The sequence below is a fragment of the Hylobates moloch genome, unplaced genomic scaffold (genome assembly GCF_009828535.3).
Source record: "Hylobates moloch isolate HMO894 unplaced genomic scaffold, HMol_V3 SCAFFOLD_1, whole genome shotgun sequence".
NCBI lineage: Eukaryota > Metazoa > Chordata > Mammalia > Primates > Hylobatidae > Hylobates > Hylobates moloch.
This window is the reverse complement of record NW_026652276.1, coordinates 218,664,935-218,692,742: the sequence shown is the minus strand read 5'-3', so window position 1 is coordinate 218,692,742 and position 27,808 is coordinate 218,664,935. Positions and strand designations below refer to the sequence as shown.

The following is a 27,808-nucleotide window of genomic DNA, read 5'->3' as shown; positions in this document are numbered from 1 at the left end:
ATTTCATTATAATTTTAAACTAGTACTGACTGTCAGAGAGGCCGAATTGTGTAATGCTTATAAGCACGAGCTCTGAAGCCAGACCACCTGGCCCTGCTGTGCCTTAATTCGCTGACCTTGGGCAGTTGTCTCATCAGTAAAATTGAATTAAGAATAGGACCTGTTTCATAGGGTTGTGAGGGTTAAGTGAACTACCATTTGTGAAGTGCTTATGAGAGCACATAGCAAATACTATATTCCTATTAGCAGCTTTTCCTGCTTTTGTTGCTATTCTTATTGTTTCCTGGGCGTAAAAGCTGAACTTGCCTTCTTTTACTTCTGGAAGATTTGGGCAGAAACCGAAGTAACTTAGTCTAGACTCATGCCTGGGATAGAAGCCTAAAATGACTGGCCCCTGGAAATCTAGACACTTTGGCAATAGGGACAGAATGCCTGTTTTCAACTTAGATCTAAGTTTGGATGTTGGTCTTGTCCCTTAGCTACTTGAGTGATAATGTAGAAAATATTTTAAAATGGAAGAGAATAATGCCTATATTGTAAGGTTCTGAAAGTTAGAACGAAGAGCCAGTTCTTATTATATGCTCAAAATATTGGAGCTATTATTTTTATTATTATTTGAAGAGACAATCTAGCCCACCCTAAGTCATGCAGATATGGAGCTACTTGGTGAGTGGAGAGACTGTTGATAAAGTTTGTCAGTTTATTTAATATTTAAGATGAAGTTTTAAATTTGCTTTGTAATATAAATAATTACAATATTTGCTGTATTTATGTATATATTATATATGCCCACTTTAATATTAGGGAAATCTTCAGAATAGACCGTTAACATTTCTTTCTTGTCTTTTGAATTGAATGTTGTAGAAATCAGCTCTCAGGAGGAAGTGTGCAGTCTGTAAAATCGTCGTCCACACCGCCTGCATTGAGCAGCTAGAAAAGGTAAGAGCGCGCCCCCTGCTGCAGTTTTGTTACATTGCAAGTATTTGGTCTTCAGACGCCCGGTGTAAATTTCTAGTTCCAACTTTTTGAAAACAATGCCCTTAAAAAAAAAAAGCTGGAATTCCAACATTATTATCAGATTAATAATGAAAAGACAATGTTTAAGGGTCATTCACTCTCTTGTTTGCTGAAGTGTAATTTGATATCATTTTACGTTGACTCTCGGGAAAAGGAATAACACAGTTAGATGGAAAAGCCTGGTGTGCACGGATTCTCTTATTATATCATCTCAGTTCAAGCATTACTATTCACCCATAGGCTCTTCCATAAGCTGTTTAAGAAGGAAGAAATTCCATAAGCTCCTTATAATTGTTGTTCACATATATCTGACTTGTGTGGTTTACTTCTTCCCAAAGTGCCTGCAAGGGAGTGAGCCACGCTGGAAGCCGGCTCTCACTCTGCTGGGGCAGTACTCCTTTTGTTGCTGCTCAAATGTGTGGGTGGGACTGGAAGTGACATCCCGGTGGTGGTGTGCCTCCAGAATAAGTGGATTCGGCAAAGTCCATTTATTTGTCATTTAGGGGATGGGAAAGGCTCCAATAGTGAGTTGCCTGCCATCCTCTTTCCCTTCACACTTCCTACTCCGTTTTAATGTGTGTGTTTCTCTGTGTATTATCTATGTTCTTGAGCTGTCAGGGGTAAATGCATTGAACTATTTTAGTCCCCCATGACATTCATTTAGTTTCACTGACATGACCAGTTGATCCTAGCTGATACCTTGTGGCAATGACTACCAACATGTTATCTTAATATTTTTTTCCTGCCCCAGCTTCACTTACTTATCTCTGCCTTCATTCTTTTGCTCCTTTCACTTTATCGAGTAGCTAACCAAGATGTCAATGTGCCTACTAGGAGACCTCCACATCTAAAAGAAAAGCAGTGCTGAATCCTTTTATAAAGAATAACACTGGGCTGGGCGTGGTGGCTCATGCCTGTAATCCCAGCACTTTGGGAGGCCAAGGCAGGCGGATCACGAGATCAGGAGATGGAGACCATCCTGGCTAACATGGTGAAACCCCGTCTCTACTAAAAATACAAAAAATTAACCAGATGTGGTGGCACACACCTGTAGTCCCAGCTACTCAGGAGGCTGAGGCAGGAGAATTGCTTGAATCCAGGAGGCGGAGGTTGCAGTGAGCTGAGATCACACCACTGCACTCCAGCCTGGGTGACAGAACCGGACTCCGTCTCAAAAAAAAAAAAAAAAAAAGAATAACTCTGTTGTCTTTGAATAATCATCATAATACTAAAAAAACTCAAGTTTATATTTTCTACTTTTACAATCGGAAACCTAGCTGGGTAGTTTCAGCTGCCAATATCTTTCCTCTGGCTCTTTCTTATCTCAGTTTCTCAAATTTGTGGTGTAAGAGCATTATCGTTTAAAGATACTTAGATTTCATTTGTGAGAATGAAGGAAAGGGGTTGGAGATATAGAATCACCTGGGATCTCTGTTGATTATCTAATGTGATGATTTCAAAAGACTAAGAAGAGTATTATTCCTTGTTCTTTGGAGGTTTTGCTTTTCAGTCTCAATATCTGTCACTGTTTTTTTTTTTCCTCAGGTAATTCAGTCCAGTGTGATGCTTATCTCTAATATAATATACTTTTCTTTTTGATTGACAGATTAATTTCAGATGTAAACCAACATTTCGAGAAGGAGGCTCAAGGTCACCAAGAGAAGTGAGTATTTCAGAGCTTGATTTCAAGTATCACCTTTGATTTCTCGTTGATTCAGTGGATTCATAGATATTCACCAGGGAATAAAAAATAAATTATATCTCTGTTGCACACCAATTTTTTGTTAACGCATCAATAAATACAATCAATAAAATCTTCAAGTCTTTTCAACATGTGCACACTGGACTTTATTCTCATAAAATGTACTGGGGAGTTAAGGTCTTACCAAATGAACCAGAGACTAGAGGAAGGTGGTAGTGATAGAATTGAAGGGGTAAGAAAGAAATAGACTTTTATTATTTATTTATTTAGAGACAGAGTCTCGCTCTGTTGCTACCTCTTCTGGTTGATTTTAAGTGCATTTTTCAATTTTGAGTGGGTATAAGCCATTCATGGGGCAGCATGGTAACTGGTTATTCCTGTAAGCCCTGGAGTTAGATGGTCTGCTTTCAAAACCAGCCTTGATGCTGTGTGATCTTGGGCGTCTCACCTAAGTTCTCTAAATCTCGTGTTTTCATTTGTTAAGTAAATAAATAAATACATCATAAGCTAGAACTCTATTCAGTTCTCAGTCCCTGATCCTCCAGTCTGGTCATGAAGATAAACAGGTAAAGAGGAAATTAGAATGAAGAGTTGTTACTGATGTGTTAGTGGGAAGCAGAGGTATGACAAGAGGAGACAGCACTTATTTGTTCACATTTCATTTAGCAGAGACAGCAAGCACAGTTCAGGCAAAGATGGAGAAGGCAGGGAGGGTTCTTAGCCTTCCTGTGTTATTCTGGACAGTTTAGCTCCAGGCCCAAAGTTGCACTCCCCAATCAGTGAAACAAATCCTGCAATGAACAGAACCTGTCCTCCTAGAATGTAGTTCAGCCTGCCCAGCAGTCATAGCCTCCCAAACATTACTGTCTTGTACGGTATCCTCCTTAAGACAAAGTCTGGTAAAAATGACTTCCGATAAGCATACTTTCTCAGGGAGGCAAGGTTCAGTTCCACTTACAGATTTACCCCTTGGAAACCTCCCCAGCTGGTCTACTCCTCAAATCAGCTCTGTGTAGTAACAAATACGAAAGAGAGGAAAGGGGTCAGAGAAGGGGCTTCCTGAAAGAGGCGGCAATTAAGCTGAGACCATAAGGAGCTAACTAAGTTAAGTGAGAGGAGGGTGGTTAGGAGGTGAGTGGCGAGAGCCTTCTGGATAGAAAGAAGAGCACACAAGTCCAAGTGAGAGAGGGTGTACTGAGTAAGACATGAGATCTGAGATAGCAAGAGCTGGACCGTGAAGGTCCTTGTAAGCCATGTTGCAAGTTGAGTGTTTTATTATCAGGATAGTTGGGAGGCGAGCATTAAACTACTTTAAGCCAAATATTGTTCAGGCTGCAGTGTGGAGGAAATACCATGCAGTTCAAGAGTTGGAGGCATAGAGACAACTTTCAGAAGTCATGCTAGTAATCTAGGCAAGAAATAATGGTGACATGAACTAAGAATAACGTTGGTAGATATGAGTTTGAAGGAAACAAAATTGACAGGATGTAGTAATTGATTGGATTTTGGACACGAGAGGAGCCCAGACTAAACCAAGCTACTGCTAAGCGCGCGTGCATGCGCGCACGCACACACACACGCACACACACACACCTGAAAAACTGATTAGATGTTGGAAAATGAGTTGATTTGAGGATGGGGTGGGGAGGTAATGAGTTTTGTTGTAGAAGTGTGAAGTGTGAGGTATCCGTGTTGTCCTCAACTGGAGATGCCCAGTAGAAGGTTGAGTGGGTATATGAGTTTGGAGCTTATGAGGAAGACTGGGCTGGAGGTCAGGCATTGTGAGTTATAAGCATATTTACACAGCAATGAAAGCTGTGGGAATAGATGAACGTGGAGAGTGGGGACAGGAGATATCTGAGAACCATAAACGTTTAAAGAGAGTTGATGGAAAAAAGACAGCATGAATATGAATGCTATAATTGTTAGTGACAATGCAAAAGGATTGGGAGAACATGTGGAAAGAGAGTAGTTTGGGATGGAGGTTATAGAAAGAGAAAAACATAGTTGTTCCCATCAGTTGTCTTCTCCCACTGTGTTTGTGCAGCATGGCAGCAATAGGAAGGTTGAGGGCCATGCGCAGGGTGAGGAAAGCAGGAGAAGAATGATAGCGCTGTGGTGCCTCAGTGCCACCCAGAGTGCAGACAGTGTGGGCCAGAAGATAACTCAGCGGTGACTCAATTGAAGGAGATGCTTTATTTAGGAAACTAGAAGGGATAGTTTCATGTTTAGATGGAGTTTATGACTTTCCAACCAGGGGATTCATATACCCACCTTTAGCTTCCTGACCTCCAATATGTATCTCTCTCAATTGATAGGTCAGTGTGGAGGCAGGGGAAGAGAGAGAGAGAGAGACAATTTTAATCGTGCGATTTTTCTAATACAAGATGCTTTTGGTTTTCATTAGTCTGTACCACTTCTCTGAAGCTAGACCTTCCATAAGGGTTTTGGATATTCTCCCTTGTCTTCTTATCAAGGACTTGAAATTCCTTCCTTGTATATATTTTCATCCCCTCATTTCTAGATAATTTCTATCAGCATAAACACGCTCTAATAATTTCTATCTTAAAAAAAAAACAAAAACATTCCTTAGCCACCGACTGTGTCTTACCTACTGCTCTAATTCGCAGTTTTGTGGTCACTGCCGAACTTCCAGAAAGTGTTAACTACATAAATTATTTTCAGTATGTCACTTTCTAGTCATTGTAACCTGTTCTGATCTGATATCTACTCTATCCATTTACTGAAATTGCTTCTTTTTTCAGTGTTGCCTATGATCTCCCATATGCTAAATGTATTAGATATTATTTATTTTTCTGTTCTTTCCTTATCCAGTCTCTCAAAAATATTCAAGATATACATATTCCATCCTTCTTGGAATGCTCTCCTCTCTTGGCTTCTCACATCACCCTTTCCTAATTTTCTTCTTGTTTCATCAGATGGCCCTTCCTATTCTTTTTCATTGCTTGCTCCCCCAACCTCTGCAAATCCCTCTGAGCTTAGTTCTTTTCTGTGTTCTCTTCTCTCTGCCCACTCCTGTTAGAAGAGCTCATCCAGTCTCATGGCTTTAAATACCATGTGGGCTGACAACTCCTAACTTTACATTTCCAGTCTGCCTTTCTTGGAGTTCCACTTGGCATGTCTTTTGAATGTATCACAGTCATCTCAGATATAATACATCAAACACTAGACTATTTCCATCGCCATAAAAATGATTTTAAAAAAATCTTAACACACCTCAGGAAATGAGATGGCTGTTGATCTGGCTTCTCAACTGAGAAAACTGGGGGGTCATGTTTATTCCTTCTCTTGTAGACTCCCAACATCTAATTCATTTGCCCGTCCTTTCAATTTTATTTATAAAATATATTTCAAATCCATCCAATTGTCTCCAATTCTGTTATCAGCACCTTAAACTAAGATACTGTGACCTCTCCCCTTTGACCAAACCAATAGCTTCATGATTCTTCAGTTTTCACTTTCAATCCGCCCTTGATTTAGAGGATTGATCTTTCAAAATGAAAATCAGATTATTAGGTTGGTGCAAAAGTAATTGAAAGTAATGACAAAAACCGCAATTACTTTTGAACCAACCTAATATAATTTTCCCTGGCTTAAAACTCTCCAATGGTTTCCATAACTCTTAGAGCAAAAGCAAACCCTCTGTCTTGGCATGAAAAGGTCCGCGTCGTCTGGTCCCTGCCTGCCTTTCCAGCCTCCTCCATCTCCCACATGGACTTTCTTTCCATTTATGAGGCATATACCAAGATATTCCGCACCTTTGGATATTTGTGTATTTCATTACTGTACTGAAAATCTCTTTGCTTGACTGTTTCTTACAGTTAGGCCTCAGTTCAAATATCCCCCTCAGCCATTGTCTTAGTCTGTTTAGGCTGTTGTAATGAAATACCATGGACTGGGTGGCTTATAAGCAACAAAAATTATTTCTCACAGTTCTGCAAGCTGGAAGTCCAAGATCAATGTGCCAGCGTGGTCTAATTCTAGTGAGGGCCCTCTTTGGGGTTGCAGACTGCCACCTTCTCATTGTATTCTCATGTGGAGGAAAGAGGGTGAGAGAGCTTCCTGTGGTCTCTTTTATAAGGACCCTGATTGCATCCATGAAGAGTCTACCCTCATTACTTGATCACCTTTCAAACACCTCACCTCCTATTACCATTGCGTTGGGGTTTAGGGTTTCAACATACAAATTTTGAGGGAACACAAACCCCAGTCCTTTGCAGAGGTCTTCCTTTACAACCACCTTTAAATACATAGCATATTGTTCTTTATCAAAGTATCTTGTTCTTTCTTTTCAGGGCACTTTGTATACCATAATAATTTATGCATATTACTGTTTGCTTGTCTAAAGAATATCTCCCTTCTTTTGTGTAAATTTTGGGAGATCACTCATAGATTTTGTCCTAAATTAATTGCACCAAAACACAGAGTATGTGATTGATGGATCTCTGCTGACTGAATGCATTTACAAAGGTATTCATTTCTCCCAAAATGTTTAGGAACTCTTAGTCTAAAAGGACATTTTGAAGATGAAACTTATGACTCACTGACTATGACCCATTTGATATTCTTAATTAAAAATTAAGAATTCTTACTACTACTAATTTAGATGTTTATTTAGTAAATGAAAGAACATTTGCTTTAGAATTAGTTTGGCTGTAGTTCAAATTATACCACTGCTTCTTTTCCACTAAGTGGTAAGAGTCTCTGGAGCACAGATTGTTGGTCACTATGCCCTGGCATTTGCATAGTGCCTGACATGTGACAAGTTTTAAATAAATATTTGTTGGAGTCATCTAAGTTGAATCTTTCCGGATCTCCTTTTTCTTAGTCATAAGCCATAACGGATTGGGTTATGATTTCTAAGATCCTCTCGAACTCTATGAAATATATGTATATACACATATATATATAATGTTTTATTTCTATAGATTTTTGAGGATCAGGTGGTATTTGGTTATGTGAGTAAGTTCTTTAGTGGTGATTTGTAAGATTTTGGTGCATGCATCACCTGAGCAGTATTTACCAAACCCAATCTGTAGTCTTTTATCCCAGTTCAACTGGCTGTTTGAAAATAGCCAAGCAATTGTATTGTGTATTTTTGCTAACAATACTGAATATAAGCCCTGAAATAATGCATTACCAATATTTTAACACCTGTAAGTAATAGCCCTTTCCTTGCCCAGTACTTGAAGTTGTTTATGAATAATTCAGAAGTTATTGATGAGCAATAAAAAGGTTTTATGGTGTCAGAAGCCTTGCTTTGCTATCTTAGCAACAATATATCAACACTCACATTTGCAGTGTTAAGGATCCCGAGTCCAACGTCAGTTCAGCAACTTAGGAGCTCTTGGTCAAATGGTCAGAAGAGAAGAGTGTGAGAAATTAAAGCACTTGGTATATGAGGATTAGAATAAATGATTCTATAGTAAGTTTTTTTCCTTATCGATGAAGGCAATTGATGATCCTCCCCTCCTCCATGGTAACTGTGTGATTTAATCGTCAAAGAAATTAGGTGGATAATTACATTCAATTCAACACACATGTATTGGATGTTTACTTTGTTCAAACTATAATTAAGCAGCAGTAGAATAAATTTATATTGGGCCTAAAAAGGACTCTGAACAGAAGGATGCTGGACATCTCAAATCACAGAGCTGTAGTTTGGAGACAATTACTCATTTTCTTCTATGATAGTGATTTTGTATAAGTTAGTTTATCAATCCATGCCTTAGTTTTTGGCTTATTTTCTAGGAAGGATGATATTAAAAATATTTGACAAATGGTAGAGCCATAGAGAGTAATATTTAAATAATAATTTTTAAATGTTCTTTCTTATTCCCCTACTAAACTATATGATATTCTACATCTGCTTACCAAATTATATACAGTAGTCCCCTCTTATCCATGATTTTGCTTTCCAAGGTTTCAATTACCCAAGGTCAACCACAGTCCAAAAATATTACATGGAAAATCCCAGAAATAAACAATTCGTAAGTTTTAAATTGCATGCTGTTCTGAGTAGCACGACGAAATCTTGTGCCATCCTGCTCTGTCCTGGGATATGAATCACCCCTCTGTCCAGCATATCCACTACCTGCCCATTTGTCACTTAGTAGTTTTCTCAGTTATGAGATTGAAGAATCATTGTATATGTAAAGTTTGGTACTATCCCTAGTTTCAGTCATCCACTGGAAGTCTTAGAACATATCTCCTGGGAAGAAGGGATAACTGTGTGGCAGTGCAAATGATGAAGTCAGTGTTAAGATTTCTAAATAATTGTTGATTTATGGAAAGCGTTGGCTGACTCTTTTGAGTAGAGCTGTCACTTGCTAAATGATCCCATGAGTCAGCAATGATTTCACACAGGTAATTGCATCAAATGTTTCCAACGTGTTTCTTCTTAAATTGATAGTCATTAGGTGATTTATAATCTCAATAACTACAGATTTTTTCTGAACATCAATGATATTGTTCATTTTCCCTCAGCTTCTGCTACACTAACAGCAATTATATTACATTTTTCTATTCTGTATGATACTGTCTGACATTTTTATATATTCAATATTTCTACTACTGACTGTCATTGAAATCATTTGTTGGTGTGTCATGTTGAAGTAGCATGAGCCCTGTCTTGCAGAACAGAGGAAAGGCACAGTGACACAATGGTAATAAGAGCACAGATTCTGCTGCCAGCCTGTCTGGGTTTGGACCCTCACTTTGACCTTTACATTTTGAGTAACCACTTCTATGCTTTAGTTTCCTTATCTGTAAAATGAGAATGATGTTGACAATTCAAGTCAAACCCTCTGATAATGTGCCCTACTATAGTACGAATTGGGATATGCTGCAGTTGGCAGCTGGCTCCGGTTCTCCCTAACCCTTATTCCTAAGCAGGCAGTGGACTAAGGTCCTCATCTTATCTGTTGAGTAGGCAGATGCTAAAGGTGTCAGCAGTAGCCTCAGCTGCAAAGTAAAGAGGTAGAGGGTCCAGTGCCTTCATCCTCAGTAGAATTTTTGCACTGAACTGATGGGATAGATACTGATAACTGGGCAGGTTATTCTGGAATTGCCGTCACTTTCTTGAAAGCCACAGCCAGCCACAGGACCCAGAATTGTCCATCCATGTGGATATTAAGATTGTACAATCACCACCAGCTGGGCCCAGCCCAGCATTCTGAGATTCTTTGGGGGAACCAGTAACATTGCTCAGACAACATGATTTGTTTTCAGAAGAGAGAAATCATTGGAATAGGATCCTGGAGACCTATTATGTCAGAAATTAACATTATAATTGCTTAATAATGAGGAGGTAGAAGTGGTCTCTAATGTTGAGGGGATGCAAGGGAGGAGTCAGAGAGATGGTAGGGGCACTAAACTGCAGTTTCCCAATCAACATATATTTCAGTATTTCAACAACTCATAGGATTTTACTGATACATTCCAACTAAGTGGCATCTCATGAAAATTCTCATGAAGATTAGAAGAATTATTACTTATAAAATATTTTTTAAAGTGTATGGCTCACAGTACTCAACAAGTGTTAGCTATTAGCTTCTTTCTTAGAACAATCTAAGCTTGTGTCTTTGTTTTATTAAACTGTGGTAGTAGGAAAAGTGAGACAAACATTAGACTAAATTGTGGGACCATTGTACTTATTTATATCTGATTATAGTTAAAAGACCATTATTCCTCCAGGGTCTTTGTTTAGTTTTAGTTTAAGTGGATTTGACATTATTAAGAGAAATAGAGGTGGCATTTCAGTATTGATAATGCTAATGCTTATTAGTGGTTTCTTGTCACTCTGAATTTCATGCCTTGATATGTAACTTTTCTTCCCTCTACACTGATCTATTTTCTGTCCATCTGTACTTACTAATAGAACAGTGCCTTGCATGTAGGAAAAATTTGAATAATTGAATATATATTAAAGTGGTTTTTAAGGGCTATGGCTAGACCCTACAATAGACATGTTAGAATTAGATAAAGTGTGTTTTCCCAGAAAAGGGCAAAAGAAAACAATGAGTACTTTAGGGGTATTGGTGTCAGAGGGATGAATTGTTTGTAAGTTATTAGGGCTTGCCTGCATTCCTAGTCCTGAGGATGACTTTCTTGTAATGTATCCTGAGAACCAGTGGTGAATGGCGCTACTTGACTCTGCCCCAGGAGTGCTTGTCTACTTGGGAGGAAGAGGACTTTCTGTGTTTCCTACAGTCTGAGACAAAGATAGACCTTGAAAGCTAATCTATAATAGTTCAAGGTGCCCAAGGATGGTTTAAACACAATACCATTGCAGAAACATCGTCGATATGCTTATATCTCTTGTCCTTGACATCTCTTGCCTTCAGCTTTTCTCTTTCTTCACTCTATCTAGTGAATAATTCTCACGTCTGTGTCTTGTATTAGGAGATCTCTTTCCGAGAGTTTGATCTACATTATCTCTAGCTAGAATGTTTGGTATAGTGCCTGCCTGCCACAGATAAAGCTCTACATACCTATTTGTTAAATTGAACTGGATGTTGTTGTTTCAGCTTCTCCCCTTCACCTTTCCACTTTTGTTTGGATATTTCTTTCACCTGCCTCAGTTACCTCCCAGCTCAAGGTCCTCTACTGTGTTCACAGATCTGGAGAGTGTTTGACTAGTAAGACAGTAGAGTAACAGCAATCTGGTGTGGCCACTTGCCACTAGGAAGACACGGAGGGAGGGCATGAGAAGTGGAATCTACAGATATGAAAGATCTTTGGGGATGGAGAAGTAACTTAATTTGTCCATGTAGATTCATGTTTATTGTTAAACAAGTCATACCCATAAATATTTGTTTCTGAGCTCATCTGGGCTTAGATCATGGTTTATATAAATCAATACTATTACCACTTTAAAAAATGAATCTTGAGGTTTGCAAATTAAAATATATTCAATCAAGTGCATTAGCTCATGCCTGTAGTCCCCACTATTCAGGAGGCTGAGATGGGAGGATTGCTTGAGCAGAGGAGTTCGAGGCTGCAGTGAACTGTGATTATACCACTGCACTCCAGTGTGGGTGACAGAGCAAGACCCTGCCTATAAAAATAAATTTTAAAAAATATTCATTTAATTTTGTTTTCCCACAGAATTTTGTACGTCATCACTGGGTGCACAGGCGTCGGCAGGAGGGGAAATGTAAGCAGTGTGGTAAGGTAAGAGCCCGGCCACCTCATGGCCTCGCAGGAGGCTCCCCGGGCCTCTGCAAGCACCTGAGGTAGATGAGTCCTGTCCCCAAATCCAGTGTTCACTACATCAGTTTCTTTCTGAAAGCTCTTACTTGTCCAGGTCTCCTTAAGAGGCATTGTAGTTGTTCTAGAACTCACTGCATGAGGCAATGGTGTTAATAAAAAGAATTGGCACATTTTAAGATACATGGATGCATTCTTACAGCGAATTTCATTGATGATTTTTGAAAATATAACTATTTTGTGAAAATACCTTCATGAAGACAACTGGCTCATCTTACTTTGGCCAGTAGCAGCAAATCAATGGGTTTGAGCAACACTACGTTTGCTAATATAAAATTGTGTTTGGGCGCAACTGTTTAGGACAACATGGTCAGAAGCTAGAAATGTATTGCTTCCTTGGGACATTATCCAGTTCATGGAAGAGATGCCCTTTTTATTTGTGGTTATTTATATCTACCTCCTCTGTCATCATGACTGGTTATAGGCCCCTTAGGATGCAGTGCCACTTGGAAAAGTGAGCTGGAGCAAGGGGTGGGGGTGTTATGATTGTATACTATTAAATGCCATAGATGCCATCTGTCATTGACCCCAACAGATTTGGGTTATAGCTTTTTCCAGTGTACAAAGATCTGCTTTAAGGATGACAGGGTCCCCTGGGAGGGTTAAACTGGTGGTGAATATCACTATAAATATGTATAGTGTGATTCACCACCAATTTAAATGACATTAATAGTAAGCTGATGGTCATCAGTAAAGGTAAGTTTTGATTTGGCGGAGAGCAAGATAATTTGGGGGGAATATATTCCTAAATAATTAATTATTCCTCTGTTTGTTTATTCATGTGAGTCCTTTGGGTCAAGCATTGGTGTGAGCTGCCCAGTGCAGCATTTTTGACAGTAGAGCAATGCAAGGAAATATCGGCTGCCTGAGGTAGGGTTGTGGAGGGTGAGGAAGGGAGACTTGGAAAAAATTACATTAATTTTGCTGTTTTGCCCAATGCCTGGGAAGAAAATATGCTGTAACCATTGGTTACGAAGGTCTTCTCTGGAAGGCTACACACCTTAGCCTCCAGGGCATAGGCCTCCATTGTAACCAGTATTTTATCCTTCAGTTCAACCAGGTGGCTCTCAGTTGGTTCTCTTTTATCCTGTAAAGAGGATGAACAAAACAGGGTGAAAGCAGGGTGAAATAAAACACAGTAAACAAGGAGGAAGGGGGAAGTGGAAAGATGTGTACAGATTCTTATTGGCCATCTTACGTGCCCTGGGGAAAAGGAGGTCACACCTCTACTCTCACATGACCTTTCTCTCTTGGGTCCATCAGCCTCTTCCAAGGTGTTGCCTTGGGGCTTATGGATTTTCTTTTGTTTCAAGAATCATTGACTGTAACTTTACCATAAGTGTGCATGTGTGTGTGTGCATGCATGTGAGGGTCAGAGAGATGCTGCAGCCAGGCAGGCATAGGCATTTTTTGGGTCAGAGATGTAAAGAGTAGTAAGAATCTGGATGAATAGGTCCTTCACTTTGGAAAAATATCTTCACTGGAGCCCAGTAGCTGGCACCACCTCAATAATGTAAGCCATAATGGAGTGGGAGGGATTTTATTAAAAGAAAATCAATAAACATTTTATACTTTGAGACAAGTGTTCCCAAGTGCCATATTGCACTCTCTTCTGGCCTCTTGTTGGCATGGTCAACTGAACAGGAAGAACTGGGCTTCCTCCACCCTGAGTTGCTGTGTCTCCTTTCCTGCCATTGTTCTCAGCCAGCCATCATGCCATGCGCACAGCTCGCTGCACATCCGTGTCAGTGGGGAAGTCAGTGATCCAGCTTGTCACGTCATGTTTCAAAAATATTGCACTATTATAGTCATGTCTTGTGTTTATAATCCAGCTTCTCCATGAATTCTTCAAGACACAAACAATTATGGGACGGGTGGGATTGTCTCCTTGCCACATAATAAATTACCCTTCCTTGGATTCCAGCTTCCACCCTGGACGGGAAAGCTATGGCTCTATTTCCATTTTCAGATTAAGTAATGAAAATTCACTCCAAACATTGGTGCTATACATAATTTTCATCAGTGGTGTTGTACATTCTTATTCATATTCATAGACTTTTAAACCTCACTCCATCCCCCATACACACACACACACACACACACACACACACACACACACACACACACAACACACACACACACACACACACACACACACACACACACACACACACATTATTCCATAATTTACTCATTGGGATGGAGTGAAAAATAATTGCTTCACTTAGCAAAACTTTTTTTTTTTTTTCCAACTGATGGCTTGCAAACTTTACAGATTTTTTAGGAAGTGTTTATGGTTAAAGAGTGTTTGTGGTTTCCATTTCTACTTTTAAAATAAACAATAAAATGATGTTTGGACTGATTTTCTCTTGCCTTAAATATGTGTTTGGCTGAGTGTGTTTGGCATTTAACAGAGATCAGATGAGATAACTCATGATTTAATTGCTCAGTTCCTTTAATGTTAGCTGAATGCCTCAGGCTGCTAGGTTTATAACCCCTCTGCAGTTTTTCGTTGTCATTCGTAGTCCTTGATTACATAAGAGTCAGGGTCAAGGCAGAAAAGAGGCGAAATGCTCATGTTCAAATTATGTAATTTGATGAGAGTTTAATGAGGAGAATATTTAAAATGTGTGAAAAGCATGGGGGGTGGTGGGTGGAACCACAAGAAAAAGTGGAGAACACTGTGACTAATGTTGGAGAGCTATGGTCAAGCTAAGCATGAAGAGGTGAGGAGATGGAGAGGACCCCTTCCCAGGAGCTGCAACTTTCAGTCACGAGACTCAACCAGCCTGTGGTGACCTACAGGCTGGAGAAATAGATACCCAGCTCCACCTACCTTCATGTTCTAGTGGCCAAACCCAACAGAAACAAGAGCACAAGGGATTGTTTGATGCAATCCATAAAAGCCAACTCTTTACAATGAGTCATTGGGTAGAGAAGGATGGAGAGTAGAACTTGAGAGGCAGATGGAATTGATCTAGCACATATTGTTTAATGCAAACCTGTAGTCAATCAATGGTTGGAGGCAGAATGCATACTTTTGCTGTGAACATGTCTGATCTTCACTCGATCTACACATTGCCTTCATTCAATCAAAATTTATGAAACACCAAGTTGTCTATAGTGCTTCAAAAAATCTATATTCAAAATAATATAGTAATGATTATGGCTACTTTGACTCTTCATTTTTTGAGGGAAGCAAACATCCAAACCTAGCATTATGGTAATTGTGAAAATATGTTTGTAAATCACAACTTGAAAGCTTATCTTTTATTTCTTCATATGTAAAAGTTATAAAAATAAACAAGCTAACTTTTTGAAAATCAAAATTTAAAAATTTCAAACATCAATTCTTGAAACCAGTTTTAAATGCAGTATACACATGGAATATCCCTTATCTGAAATGCCTGGAACCAGAAGTTTTTTAGATTTAGATTTTTTTCGGATTTTGGAACATTTGCGTATACATAAGATATCTTGGGGATGGGACCCAAGTCTAAATATGAAATTCATTTATGTTTCATGCTACACTTAAACACAAAGCCTGAAGGTAATTTTATACAATATTTTAAATAATCTTGTGCACGAAACAACGTTTTTACTATGAGCTGTCACATGAGGTCAGGTGTGGCATCATGTTGGCACTCAAAAGATTTTGGATTTTGAAGCTTTTTGGATTTTTGATTTTCAGATTAGGGATGTTCAACCTGTAGTACATAGTTAAACTTTGTCTACATTTTTTATACCGTTCAGTTCCTGTATTAGGCTGTTTTCATGCTGCTGATAAACACATACCCGAGACTGGGCAATTTACAAAAGAAAGAGATTTATTGGACTTACGGTTCCACGGGGCTGGGGAGGCTTCACAATCATGGTGGAAGGCAAGGAGGAGTAAGTCACATTTTACATGGATGGTGGGCAGGCGAAGAGAGAGCTTGTACAGAGAAACTCCTGTTTTTAAAACCATCATAGCTCATGAGACTCATTCACTATCACAACAGTGCAGGAAAGACCTGCCCCCAAATTCAATCACCTCCCACCAGGTTCCTCCCATGACGTGTAGGAATTATGGGAATTACAATTCAAGATGAGATTTAGGTGGGGCCGCAGCCAAACCATATCAGTTCCCTAACCAAACATGCTACATTAATATGAATTATTTGTCCATAAATATGTATCTTCATATATTGTTTAAATAGCATGCAGTGTTTATTAAATGGGAAAACATCAAAACTACTCTTTATTTGTAGTAAATATTGTTAAAAACTAACCTGAGAATGAACTTAGGGTACAATATGTAAATTATACACAAAAATGCCAAAGTGTTTAAAACTAGTTCATGGGAGTGCAGTTGGGATATTACATGGGTAGTGAAAGGGATTACAGAGTATAAAAATAATGGAAAATACTGACTTGGGCCTTTCAGAAATGTCCCCTTATCAACTTAAAGCAACGTACTCTACTAATCTGAAAACGTGTACCCTGGGAGTTAAGGATAAGGACAAGGAAGGGAAGTTTAAGGGTGAGGATCTTTGCACTGGTTGGGCTGGTTTGATTATTTGCCTGACTGTGTGCTTGTGCAGCTATAGCAAAGGAAGCCTCTCCCAGTAGCCTCAGGAAGATTATGAGTAGGTAGAGAGGGGGCAGTACAAGGGCAAGGAATCCAGGATGCTATATAAAGCCCCTGCCCACATGACTGCTGGAAGCCTGGCCCTTCTCTCCTTGGCTGAGTATCAAGAAAGGGGGCAAGGACAACCACCGTTCTACTCTCTGCTCCTATGAGTTTTGACTATTTTAGATTTCTCATACTAGTGGTATCATGTAATGTTTGTCCTTCTGTGTCTGTCTTATTTCACTTAAGCGTAATATCCTATAGATTCATCCTGGGAGGGGGAAATGGGGAATTATTAGGCAAAGGGCACAAAGTTTCAGTTATGCAAGCCGAGTAAGTCCTAGAGATCTACTGTACACCATAGTGCCTGTAATTAACAATACTGTGTTGAATACTTCAAAATTTCCTGAGAGGGTTGTACTGTTAAGTCTTACCACCAAAAAAAAAAACTAATAATAAATAAACAGGGCAGGAAAACATTTTTGGAGTAATGGATATGCTTTTGGCATGAATTGTGGTGATTCGTGGGTGAATACTTATCTCCAAACTCATCAGGTTGTATATATGAAGTATGTACAGTTTTTTAATGTAATTATACCCCCAAAGAATTTTTTTTTAAAGAAAAGAGGATGGGGGCTAAGGGGTCCTTGCTGCAGTCCCCAGTTTTCATCTGTAGAACCATTTTACTACTGTCACTGCTCCCTGGGTCTTTGGTGTGGTCACTATCCTGGTCATCGCAGCAAATACAGTGCCCTGGTCACTCTGGGGCCCTTTGTTCTTTCTTCAGTAGTTCCCGCCCACCCGTCTACCTTCTTCTGGCTGCTGCTGCTGGGCCTGCTGGTACTTGTGAACCCAGATGACCTACATGGGGAGCAGAGGCCCAAACCTCAGGCCAGGGTGGCAATGAGGACACTTCCTGTCATGGTGTTCAGGTCCCAAGTACACAAGCAAATGACCCCTTTGCCCCCTGATCATGATGGGGGACATGGTCCCAAAAAGTTCCAGGTACACGAGATCCCAGTCCCAAAAGGTTCCAGGTACACAAGCAAATGGCCTCTTTGTCCCCTGATCAGATGGTCCTCAGAGACAAATGGCTTCTGTCCTTCTTCCTCACTTCCTCAGCAGGGCTGATTCTGCTTCTACATATTTACCCTCCTTTTTGGAGAATCTGGCCCAAGTCATGTGTCTCATGATAAATCTCTGGTTTTGATTCCAGTCTTTTTAAGGGACTGATCTCATCGCATATTTCATATGTTCTTGCTCTCTCTTTGTTGCTGAATTTGAAGTATAAACTGGATATTAGCAAGTAAAAACATTTGATCAAAATGACTATTTCAAATATAGTAATTTAGGCGTAGATGAACAAACAATCAGAAAAGCAAATCCAAACATTTTTGAAATCTTTGTGTACTTCTCCTATTTAGAATTACTGTCAGATAGATGAGATCATATATCTAAAGCAGTGTATGGTAAATGTGCACCTCATATTTGGATGCCAGTTGAGGAGAGCTAGTTTCTTCATGAAAAGCAAATCAATTATAGGCTGTGTACAAATAATAAAAAATTTAGTATTTTTTAAGAGAGAAATTAGAAACATACAGCTTCTCTGCCTTTTAAATTAATAAGGCATATAAAACAGAAATTATAAAAATATTTAAATGTAAATATTTCTGTATAAAATATATAATCAATGTGTTATAGTTATTTACATATATATGTGTATATATGTATATCTATGTGTATATATATATCTGTGTGTGTACATATGTGTGTGTATATACATATATACACATATATACACACATATACATATATACATATATACATATATACATATATACATATATACACATATATACACACATATACATATATACATATATACATATATACACATATACATATATACATATATACACATATATACATATATACATATGCATATATATATATACACATATATACATATATACATATGCATATATATATATACACATATATACATATGCATATATATATACACATATATATATAGTTATTCTTGCCAGATAAGAGACTGAAAATTCATAAAAGGGCAAAAGTTATTTACATATGTATATATGTGTATATATGTATATATATCTGTGTGTGCACCTATATATCTATGTGTGTACGTATATATGTGTGTGTGTGTGTGTGTGTGTGTGTGTGTATGTATATATATTGTTATTCTTGCCAGATAAAAGACTGAAAATTCATAAAAGGGCAAAAATAGAAAAAAAAGAATTGGGGAAATGAAGAAAATAACGACATTTAAGATAAAAATTGGAGGCAGAATATGAACAAAAATGTATATGGAGAGGAAAGAAGAGACGAAGAGGTGAAAGGTGAGAAGCAAAGGGACAGAAAGGTCCAGAGAGCTGCCAACAAATGAGTAAGAGTATCTGGAGAACGAAAAGGAGGAGTTCTGAAGCCACCAAGCTGACATTTACAAGCTGAGCTATGCTCATTCCTGGGACACACTGGCATTCCCTAGGTCAGGCAGGCTTGGAAAGGGGTAAAGGAAGCAGTTCCCAAATCCTCCTTCACCATTTGTCTCTTTATTAAAACCTGAATCTGACCTGCCTGAGAACACTTTTGTGATTCTCTGTGCTGACCTCCCTTTCCAAATTGCCTTTCTTCAATCCGCTTATGACAGAAATCATTCTTCTCACTCTTTGCTCCAGGTGTAAAAGCCTAGGGATGTCAAACAGACGTATGAAATATTGATGTCAGAAAAAAATCTCCTTTAATTAAAAAAACAAATGAAATATGATTTCAAGGAAGAAAAAGAAGTGATATAAAATTCTCTCTTGTCAAAGAAAAAACATGTTTATGTATTCTTTAAATTGACCACCACCGTGATGAGCAAAGCTAGTGCTTAGTTTATTTATAATCCAGGCAGAGAAATATAAGCTGAATAGTTAGCTGAGAAGCAAAACTCAAGGTTCTGCTGATTAATAATTGGAGCTTTCACTCCCTATAAGGCAGGATTAATCCAAAAGTACATCCACAGTTGATTAAACAAGTCAGGTAAGTCTAAAAGTACCTTCAAGTTGGTTTAACAGTTGGTTAGGAAAATTTTTTATTTTGATGAATGTCTAGTAAACAGGTGTAATTCTTGTTTATTAGTTAAAAGCAATTTTGGTTTAAATACAGCATTCCATTTTGATATCTGCTAGGCAAATGGTATTGTTGAGACGACAGTTTTCCTTTTACGTGGAAAATGTTTCCTTTTTCATGGTCTTGTCCAATAAAAAGATAGGCATATTATTACCTTTTCAGATCTAAACCATTATTTTAGCTCAGGGTTCCGAAGAAACGGACTCTGAGTTGAGATTTATGTGCATGAAGTTTATTGAGTGATCTCAGGAGTGACAGTGGTAGGGAAGTAAAAGCACCAGGACTGGGTAGAGGGAGGCGTTGAACTGTGGGGCAGTCACAACAGAGGCCTTAGCCAACTCCACGGGGAACTGGAAGAGCCCTTCAGAGTTGCCCGGCCTTGACCTCGGCCTTGACCCACAACTGGGTGAGGGCTGTCCTTGGCTGATGTCTTTGTTCATTGCATTGCTATAAAGCAATACCTGAGGCTGGGTAGTTTATAAAGAAAAGAGGATTATTTGGCTCACAGTTCTGCAGGCTGTACAAGAAGCATGGCACCAGCATCTGGTGAGGGCTTCAGGAAACTTCTGCTCATGGTGCAGGAGGAAGGAGGAGCCCTGAGTGTAGAGATCACATGGCAAGAGAGAAAGAAGAGGGGTGCCAGTGTCACCCAACAATCAGATGTCACTGGAACTAATAGAGAATTCACTCATTGCTGTGAATGCAGCACCAAGCCACTCATAGGGGATCTGCCTCCATCACCCAAATATCTCCTAACAGTTCCCACTTCCAACACTGGGGATCAAATTTCAGCAGGAGATCCTAGAGGGGACAGATATCCAAGCTGTATCAGCTCAAGTGACTCTTTTAGGCTCAGGGCAATTCCTGAAGTTGGGAGGGTGACTCATTTGAAGACCTTCAGCTTCCAAGACTCCTCTCAGCTGAGGGAATGAGATGAGTGGCTCAGGCCTGAAGCAGAGTTATCTGGGTGGAAAGCTACCGTATTCAATACTGTCCATTCCTGGTGCTACTCAGAATCCCTTGTCTTGTATCATACATTTTTAGAGCAGCTCTTCCAGGGTTCTGGTTGGTCGCATTTCCTGGGAAACATAGAAGAGGAAGGATATGGGATAAACTATAGCCCCCGTGGTTGCAGCTGGTCTTACATCTGCTACAGATATTCATCATCATTCTCCTCAACCACTTATCCTGGATTCACCTCACACTCAACTAGTGCTTCTGGTCTAGGTGACCTACCTGGTAGGGGGACCAAGACCCTTATCTCTCAGCAGTCTGATTCCCTGGTCTTGGCTGCTGCAGTTATTCATTTATTATTAAAATTGTTCGTAGCCTTACAAAGCCTGCCCCAGTGGATTTCCTGGTTACCAGATGTATTCTTCCAACTTCTGTTGTCAGATAACAGCTAGATCTGTGCCTAACCATCAGGATCAATTACTCCTGTCAGGATGCTGGCTCCTTTCTGTGCCTGCTAGTCTCTTAACACAAAAGTTCCAAAGTAACTGGGCGCAGCGGTAGCTTAAAGTTTAAGAGCTTCCTGTTACGTCCCATGACGAAGAAATTCTCCATCTGGGGTTTAGACCCTCAAAGCCCGGAGCTATGGGGACCAGAAGCACAAACTCCCCAAGTGGGCCACAGTAGGCATAGCCACTGCTACTTCCCCTCACTGGTTTCTGTATTTCTGTATTTTGCCATGGAGAAACAGCACCATGAAATGATCATGGATTTAGTGAGTAAACATATTGAGTCTGGTGGATGGTGCTCATAGGATATTTTCTCAAAGCTGAAGCCAGTGTTATATTTTCAAAAGATTATTCAATCTCTCTGTCAGGCCTGCATCTTCTGGATGGTGTAGGCCGTGATAGGTCCAGTGGATCTCATGGCCACATGGCCGCTTCTGCACCTCTATGCCATAAAATAATTTCCTTGGTCTGACACAATGTTGTGCAGGATCCTATGTCCTGGGTCACACATTTCGTAAGCCCTTGCATAGTGGTGCTGACTGAGGCCCTGAAGAAGGGAGAGGTAAGCCCATATCCTGAATATGCATTGATTCTGGTCAAGATGGGTTGCTGCCCCTTCTAAAGTGGAGGCAGTTCAGTGTAATCAGTTTGCCTCAAAGTAGCTGGTTGTTCTCTCTGAGGGATGATGCCATATTGGATTCTCAGCTTTGGTGTCTTTTGCTGGCAGGTTAGAAATTCAGCAGTGCCAGGAGCTGGCTCAGTTTTGGTGACTGGCCACCCATGCTATTGGACCCATATATAGCATCCATCACTCCACCATGGGTACTGCACTTACAAGCCCATTGCACCATCCATCAATGGGATGGCTCATGACACAGTATGGTACCTGTGTTGTGTCTAAGATTTTAGTTCTTACAAAGGGAATGCTCTCTGGTAGGAATTAATGTGCAGTATCAGGATTCTTCACTCTTTGTACTGACTTTCATATGTCCTTCCATATACCTCTTCCCCAGACCTCCTGTTTCCCTCCAGGGCCCTGGCCAACCAGCCATGCCATTTATCACTGCCTGTACATCATTATATATTCTTATGTCAAGCCACCTATCTTTTCACATAAATGGGATGACCAGTTGCTTCACCTGAAGTTATGCCCATGAGGAGGATTTCTTATTATTCCTGTCTCTAGGGCCCACTCCTGAGTAGGCTTCAGTGCAGCAGTAGTTTACTTTTGGCCTGGACGTATATACCAAGTTGATCCATGCATGAACCAGTCTCAGCATTTTCCTCCTCTTTGAGCTCGTCATTCACTACTCTCATTTTTCCAGAGATGAGTTGAATGAGAGACCTGGTACTGTAATAATAGTGGATAATGTGGGTGATCTCAGCCACCTACTCATGCATCCCTGCTACTGCTTGTTCCAGATCTCAGATGGTCCCACTTACTGTAACAATGGATTAAGGCTGGGCTTACTCAACCTTATGACGTAGTGATCTGACAGAACTCAGCTCATGACACCTGATGATTCATGGACAGATATTTCTCCACCAGAGCACAATAACCTGCCAGAAAATATTTGTGAAATAGTTCCCTCTTGCAGATAGCACAACCTTGTTTCAGAATCCTAGAGTCTGTGTTGATTTTCCTACTGGTGCTTGTTATAAACATCACAGGGCATCTTTTCTCCTTCTCTAAATTTCTAATCACATGGAGCGACAGGGATTCTTTCATTGCAGGCTGGACCTGCTGCAGCACTGTTTCATGCTCTGGGCCCCATTCTAAGCTGGCAGCATTTAATGTCATCCAATAAATGGATCACATTCCTAAATGTGGAATATGCTGCCTCCAGAACCCAGAAAGGCCAAATAAAGTGCTGTGCTTCATTCTTGGTGGTTTAAATTATGAAATGCAATAATTTTTTCTTTAGATTGGAGAGGATATTCTAGCATACCTTGGACTACTGACCCCTAGAAGCTTCATTGACATGTGGGACCCCTGACTCTTCATAGGGCTTATCTCCCACCTTCCTTCTCACCAGGACCTCCGATGTACCTCCCACTTCTTGCTCATCTGCTTTAATGTGATGCCACTGATATGGTGGACCAAATGATGTTCTACAGAATGTTCACACAGTTCAGGTTCCTTTACATTATATCTGGATAACATTCAGAAGAGTTGAAAGCCCCGGTACATGACTGTAAAAATGTACTGTTAACCCTGAAAGCACATGCAAATAGTTTTGAATTCTCCTTTCAGAGAGGGATGGAAAAAATTCATTTGCCAAATCAGTGGCCACATGTCATGTACTTAAGGCTGAAATATTCCAAATTTGGCACAGCAGCTGCAAATAGAGTATACTGGGTTGAATTTGTGATATTCAGGCACCATTCTCCAGTCTTTGGTTTTAAAGGATCTCAGCTGGTGAATTAAATGGGGACAGGTTGGAGTACACCACCTCTGCCCCCTGCCTCCTTTAGTCTTTAAGGGTGGCACTTAGATAATTTTGGAAACGTAAACATCATCAGAGCTTTCAAAATTAATATAAATTTAGTGCCTATTACTTCTTAAGAATGTGACATTGATTTTGATTTAGTTATGGCTAGAAGGATGGTTTGAAGCTTTCCCTTGGGCTTCCTCTTACACAACAGACCAAGAAACCAGTCTTGGGGTTGTGCCAGTTTCCAAGTCTGTTCACTCCACTTACACAATTGAGGACAAGGGAAATTAATACTGATGGATTTGTGGAACCAGTAGACTCTCTGAAAACCAGCCCTGGTCTAGGACTCCTGCTTTTTTTTTTTTTTTGAGAAAGAGTTTCGCTCTTGTTGCCCAGGCTGGAGTGCAATGGCGTGATCTCGGCTCACTGCAACCTCTGCCTCCTGGGTTCAAGCAATTCTCCTGCCTCAGTGGCCCAAGTAGCTGGGATTATGGGCATGCATCACCACGCCTGGCTAATTTTGTATTTTTAGTAGTGACAGGGTTTCTCCATGTCGGTCAGTCTGGTCTTGAACTCCCGGCTTCAGGTGATCTGCTCACCTCGGCCTCCCAAAGTGCTGGGATTACAGACATGAGCCACTGCGCCCAGCTGGACTCCTGCTTTTTGTTTGTTTGTTTAACTGGGCCTCATGTTTGTTTGTTTGTTTATTTATTTATTTGAGACAGAGTCTTGTTCTATCGCCCAGGCTGGAGTGCAGTGGCATGATCTTGGCTCACTACAGCCTCTGCTGCCCGGGTTCAAGCAATTCTCCTGCCTCAGCCTCCTGAATAGCTGGGACTACAGGTGTGTGCCACCATGCCCGGCTAATTTTTTTGTATTTTTAGTAGAGACGGGGTTTCACCATGTTGGCCAGGATGGTCTTGATCTCCTGACCTCGTGATCTGCCTGCCTCGGCCTCCCAAAATGCTGGGATTACAGGTGTGAGCCACCACACCCGGCCTGTATCTTTATTTTAATAGGGGACCATTAGATACCTGGTGCTGCTTCATACCCAGGGTATACATGTCAACTTGTACACTTGTCCATTAGTCTTTAGAATATTTGGACATTTCTCTCTCTCCTCAGTGTACAACTACCCAAGTTAATGGATGTACGTCCTTTTAGTTAAAGACCGGAAAAGTGTTACCATAGACTCTTGCTGTGTTGTTGAAAGATTCTTCTCCTGGGGACTTACCCTCTCCTTCAATCAATGGATTCTGTCTTTGAAAACTGGCTTAGGTCGAGAAACAGAGCAAGAGATTATGACTTTTTATTGCAACATCTGCCTTCATCTCTCTTGATCATCCATTCTTGATGTCTTCTGATTCTATTAATTGAGGAATATCTCTTTTATCTGATTATCTTTCTTGTAGGGATGTCATGCTATGTTAACCATTTCCATAGCTCTCTAGGTCAAGTCCCCTTGGCTGCAACTTCAATCTTACAATAAGTGCACCCACTTTGTTTTGATGGTTTAGTGCTATTATTTTAGAATTCTATATTCCAGTTACTGTCAGAGTGCCCAATCTGTAAGGCGTTTCCTAGCATCAGGGGTAACCTACGAGGGAGAGCCACCTCTGAACTTCCCAACAATGTTGGTGCTCTTCTCACTAGCACATTTCTTATTGCTTTGGTAAATGGGGTGTCCTTTGGGCCTCTAGCAGATCATAGTCAACTGATGGGCTTTTCAGCTGTATCTAATATAGCAGCTTTAGCCTGCCTAGTTCTGAGATTTGGTTTGCTTCTTCTTCTGTCACAGCAATTCAGGCATTTCTACTTTACTTAACATGGGTCATTTTTTTTTGTTCAAGTTTTCAAGAGCCACCCTGGTGTTATCATTGTCTTCTAGGGTTCTTGATAATGTGTTAAATCCTCTGTTATAGATGAGTCCTCCCACAATGGGAAATTCTCCTTTATCCAACTCTAAGTTCTGCCCTTTTTCATCCTTCACCCTCAGGATCCGGTCCCCCACACTCTCCCATTCCTGCTAGTACATATTGATTAGGTCCTGCAGCTAGTTCTTTTGAGATGTAGTTTTTTTCACTCTTAGCAGCCTCTTCACCTTCCCTGATCACGCACATTGCTCTGCAAAGATTATTAGATCGTTTGAGATACTACTGGGAAGAGTAGATGTAGTAAAACCCCAAAGTGAAGTCAAAACTATTTTTAGAGAGCAGACTATTTTCTCCCTCTGAGGCATATATTACATGCTAATGTCACCTTGACATAAATTCATGAAGCAAGGAGGGGCACAATCTGAGTAATTCTCGGAAATTTTAAAGTCTCCTTCTCAGTTGTCTGGGAGCTAGTATAGCAAAATAGTCTATGTTTACCCAAAAAGGAAGTATAGATTATTCTACCGGCAGAAGAGCATTTTCTGCAATCAACGAGCTAAGGGTAAAGAGTAAAGACAATTATTTCCTGTAATGTCACACCATTGCCAAGGTTGTATGTTAGGTGGCTTAACTGATTTGTCATTGGTAACTCTGTTAACATCAATCCTATCTTTCAAAAATATTTGAACTATTTTAACTAGTCTTTTTTTTTTTTTCAAAAAAACCCCCTGCTTTGTGAATATTATTAGCATTAAAATAATTTTTATTGGTAAATTTATTATGAGTTAATCAGAGGCGGAAATTAATTTTCATGGATCGGCGTTATCATAATGATAGCTAGTTGCCTCACTAAGATAATACTTTCATAAAATAAACCTTCCTGGTGTTCTAGGACAAAGATATAAACCCAACAGGTAAAGGTTCATATATGATTTTGGCCTTATTGAATATAGCACTAACTATCTGAAAAAAATATTTTTGTCCTAATATCAGGATAGTCATAGCAATACGAAATATAAATATTATAGCTAAAAATAGTTAATGTAAATTAAAATGTACATCAGTTGCCATTGTTATAGGTATCTGTCTCAATTCCAAGGTCTTGGGTTAAGTTGTCTACCTTCACGAAGGCATCTGCTTCTGAAATGAAGATATCATGGAAGTTATGCCTTTGCTGTTTCATACAGCATGACACGTTTGTGGTAAGAGTTGTTAAGTTGTACTGAGAATCTTGTGCCTTAAATTTTTGATGTTTTTCCCCAGAAGACTGAATGATCTATAGCTTGCAGCAGGAGCCTTCAGATAAATGAATGGAAAAAGTAAAACCTTTCTCAGGATGATGGGGGTGATTGGCTTTGATTAATAATATATTGTGATTACCAACAATATTAGAATGGAGGAATTTAGAATACAGAGGGGTAATAAAATGTCAATCTATGGGCATAAATCCTTGATTCCCCTGGAACAGGAAAATATTATAGACAATAAGGGCACTGACAAACTTTCAGGGTCTTTCATTAATGCCATAAAAGATATTGTAATTAAATCCAAGAGACAAGCATTTAGATTTTTCAAAGATGATTCTAATAAAGTAACTATCTAGATTCACCTAATTTGCAGCACTGTCAGAAATTGTAAAGACATTGTTTACTATAATCCAATATAGGTGAATATATATGTTTACATTTTGAAGATCTTAAATATTTATAACAATTTTAAGACTAGTAAAATTTGTATAGAAAATTTAGGAAATTTAGATAACTTAGGTTTCTATGGGTAAATAAACCCTAGTTTTGCAAAGTCTAGAATATTATGCTACCATTTTTACACTATGAGAAAACTATGGAAAAGGCATATTAGCAAACCAGCCTAATTTTCAAGGATTCACATTAGTCACATTACCAGGCAAGGGTACACATATCAGTGGAAAACTGGGCTGAATAATTTGTTGAAGGAAAAAGCCGATAATTTGTGTATATATTAGGGAGTTGCTTTATGGTGGGTTTTGCTGGTTAAAAACTGAAGACTACACTCTGGATAAGACAGATATAGTCCGTAAGTCAGTAGATAGTTGGTTAAAACAAATGCCATTTTTTATCACCGAAAAAAGAGTTTTCAGCTAGGTTGGTGTGGGTCTGTACCTGGGTCGCGTGAAGGTCTCAGTTACTTACCTGCTTCCACTGGTGGAATGCCCAAACATCACAGTTGTTTGTCAACTTCGGAGGGTTGGAAGCGGTTACGTTGAAACACCACAACCAGTTTGAGGTCTTCTAGCA

The 27,808-nt window shown here is 39.6% G+C and overlaps 1 protein-coding gene across 3 annotated transcripts in view; it reads left to right on the top strand.

Moving 5' to 3' along the window:
* Nucleotides 1-27,808, top strand: part of DGKI (diacylglycerol kinase iota) — a 475,885-nt gene that overhangs the window by 190,953 nt on the left and 257,124 nt on the right. For all 3 annotated transcript variants that reach the window (XM_032761874.2, XM_058427069.1, XM_058427074.1), the window contains exons 4-6: nucleotides 865-939; nucleotides 2,624-2,680; nucleotides 11,849-11,914. In XM_032761874.2, the coding sequence (XP_032617765.1) occupies nucleotides 865-939; nucleotides 2,624-2,680; nucleotides 11,849-11,914 (198 nt within the window). The remainder of the gene's footprint in view (nucleotides 1-864; nucleotides 940-2,623; nucleotides 2,681-11,848; nucleotides 11,915-27,808) is intronic.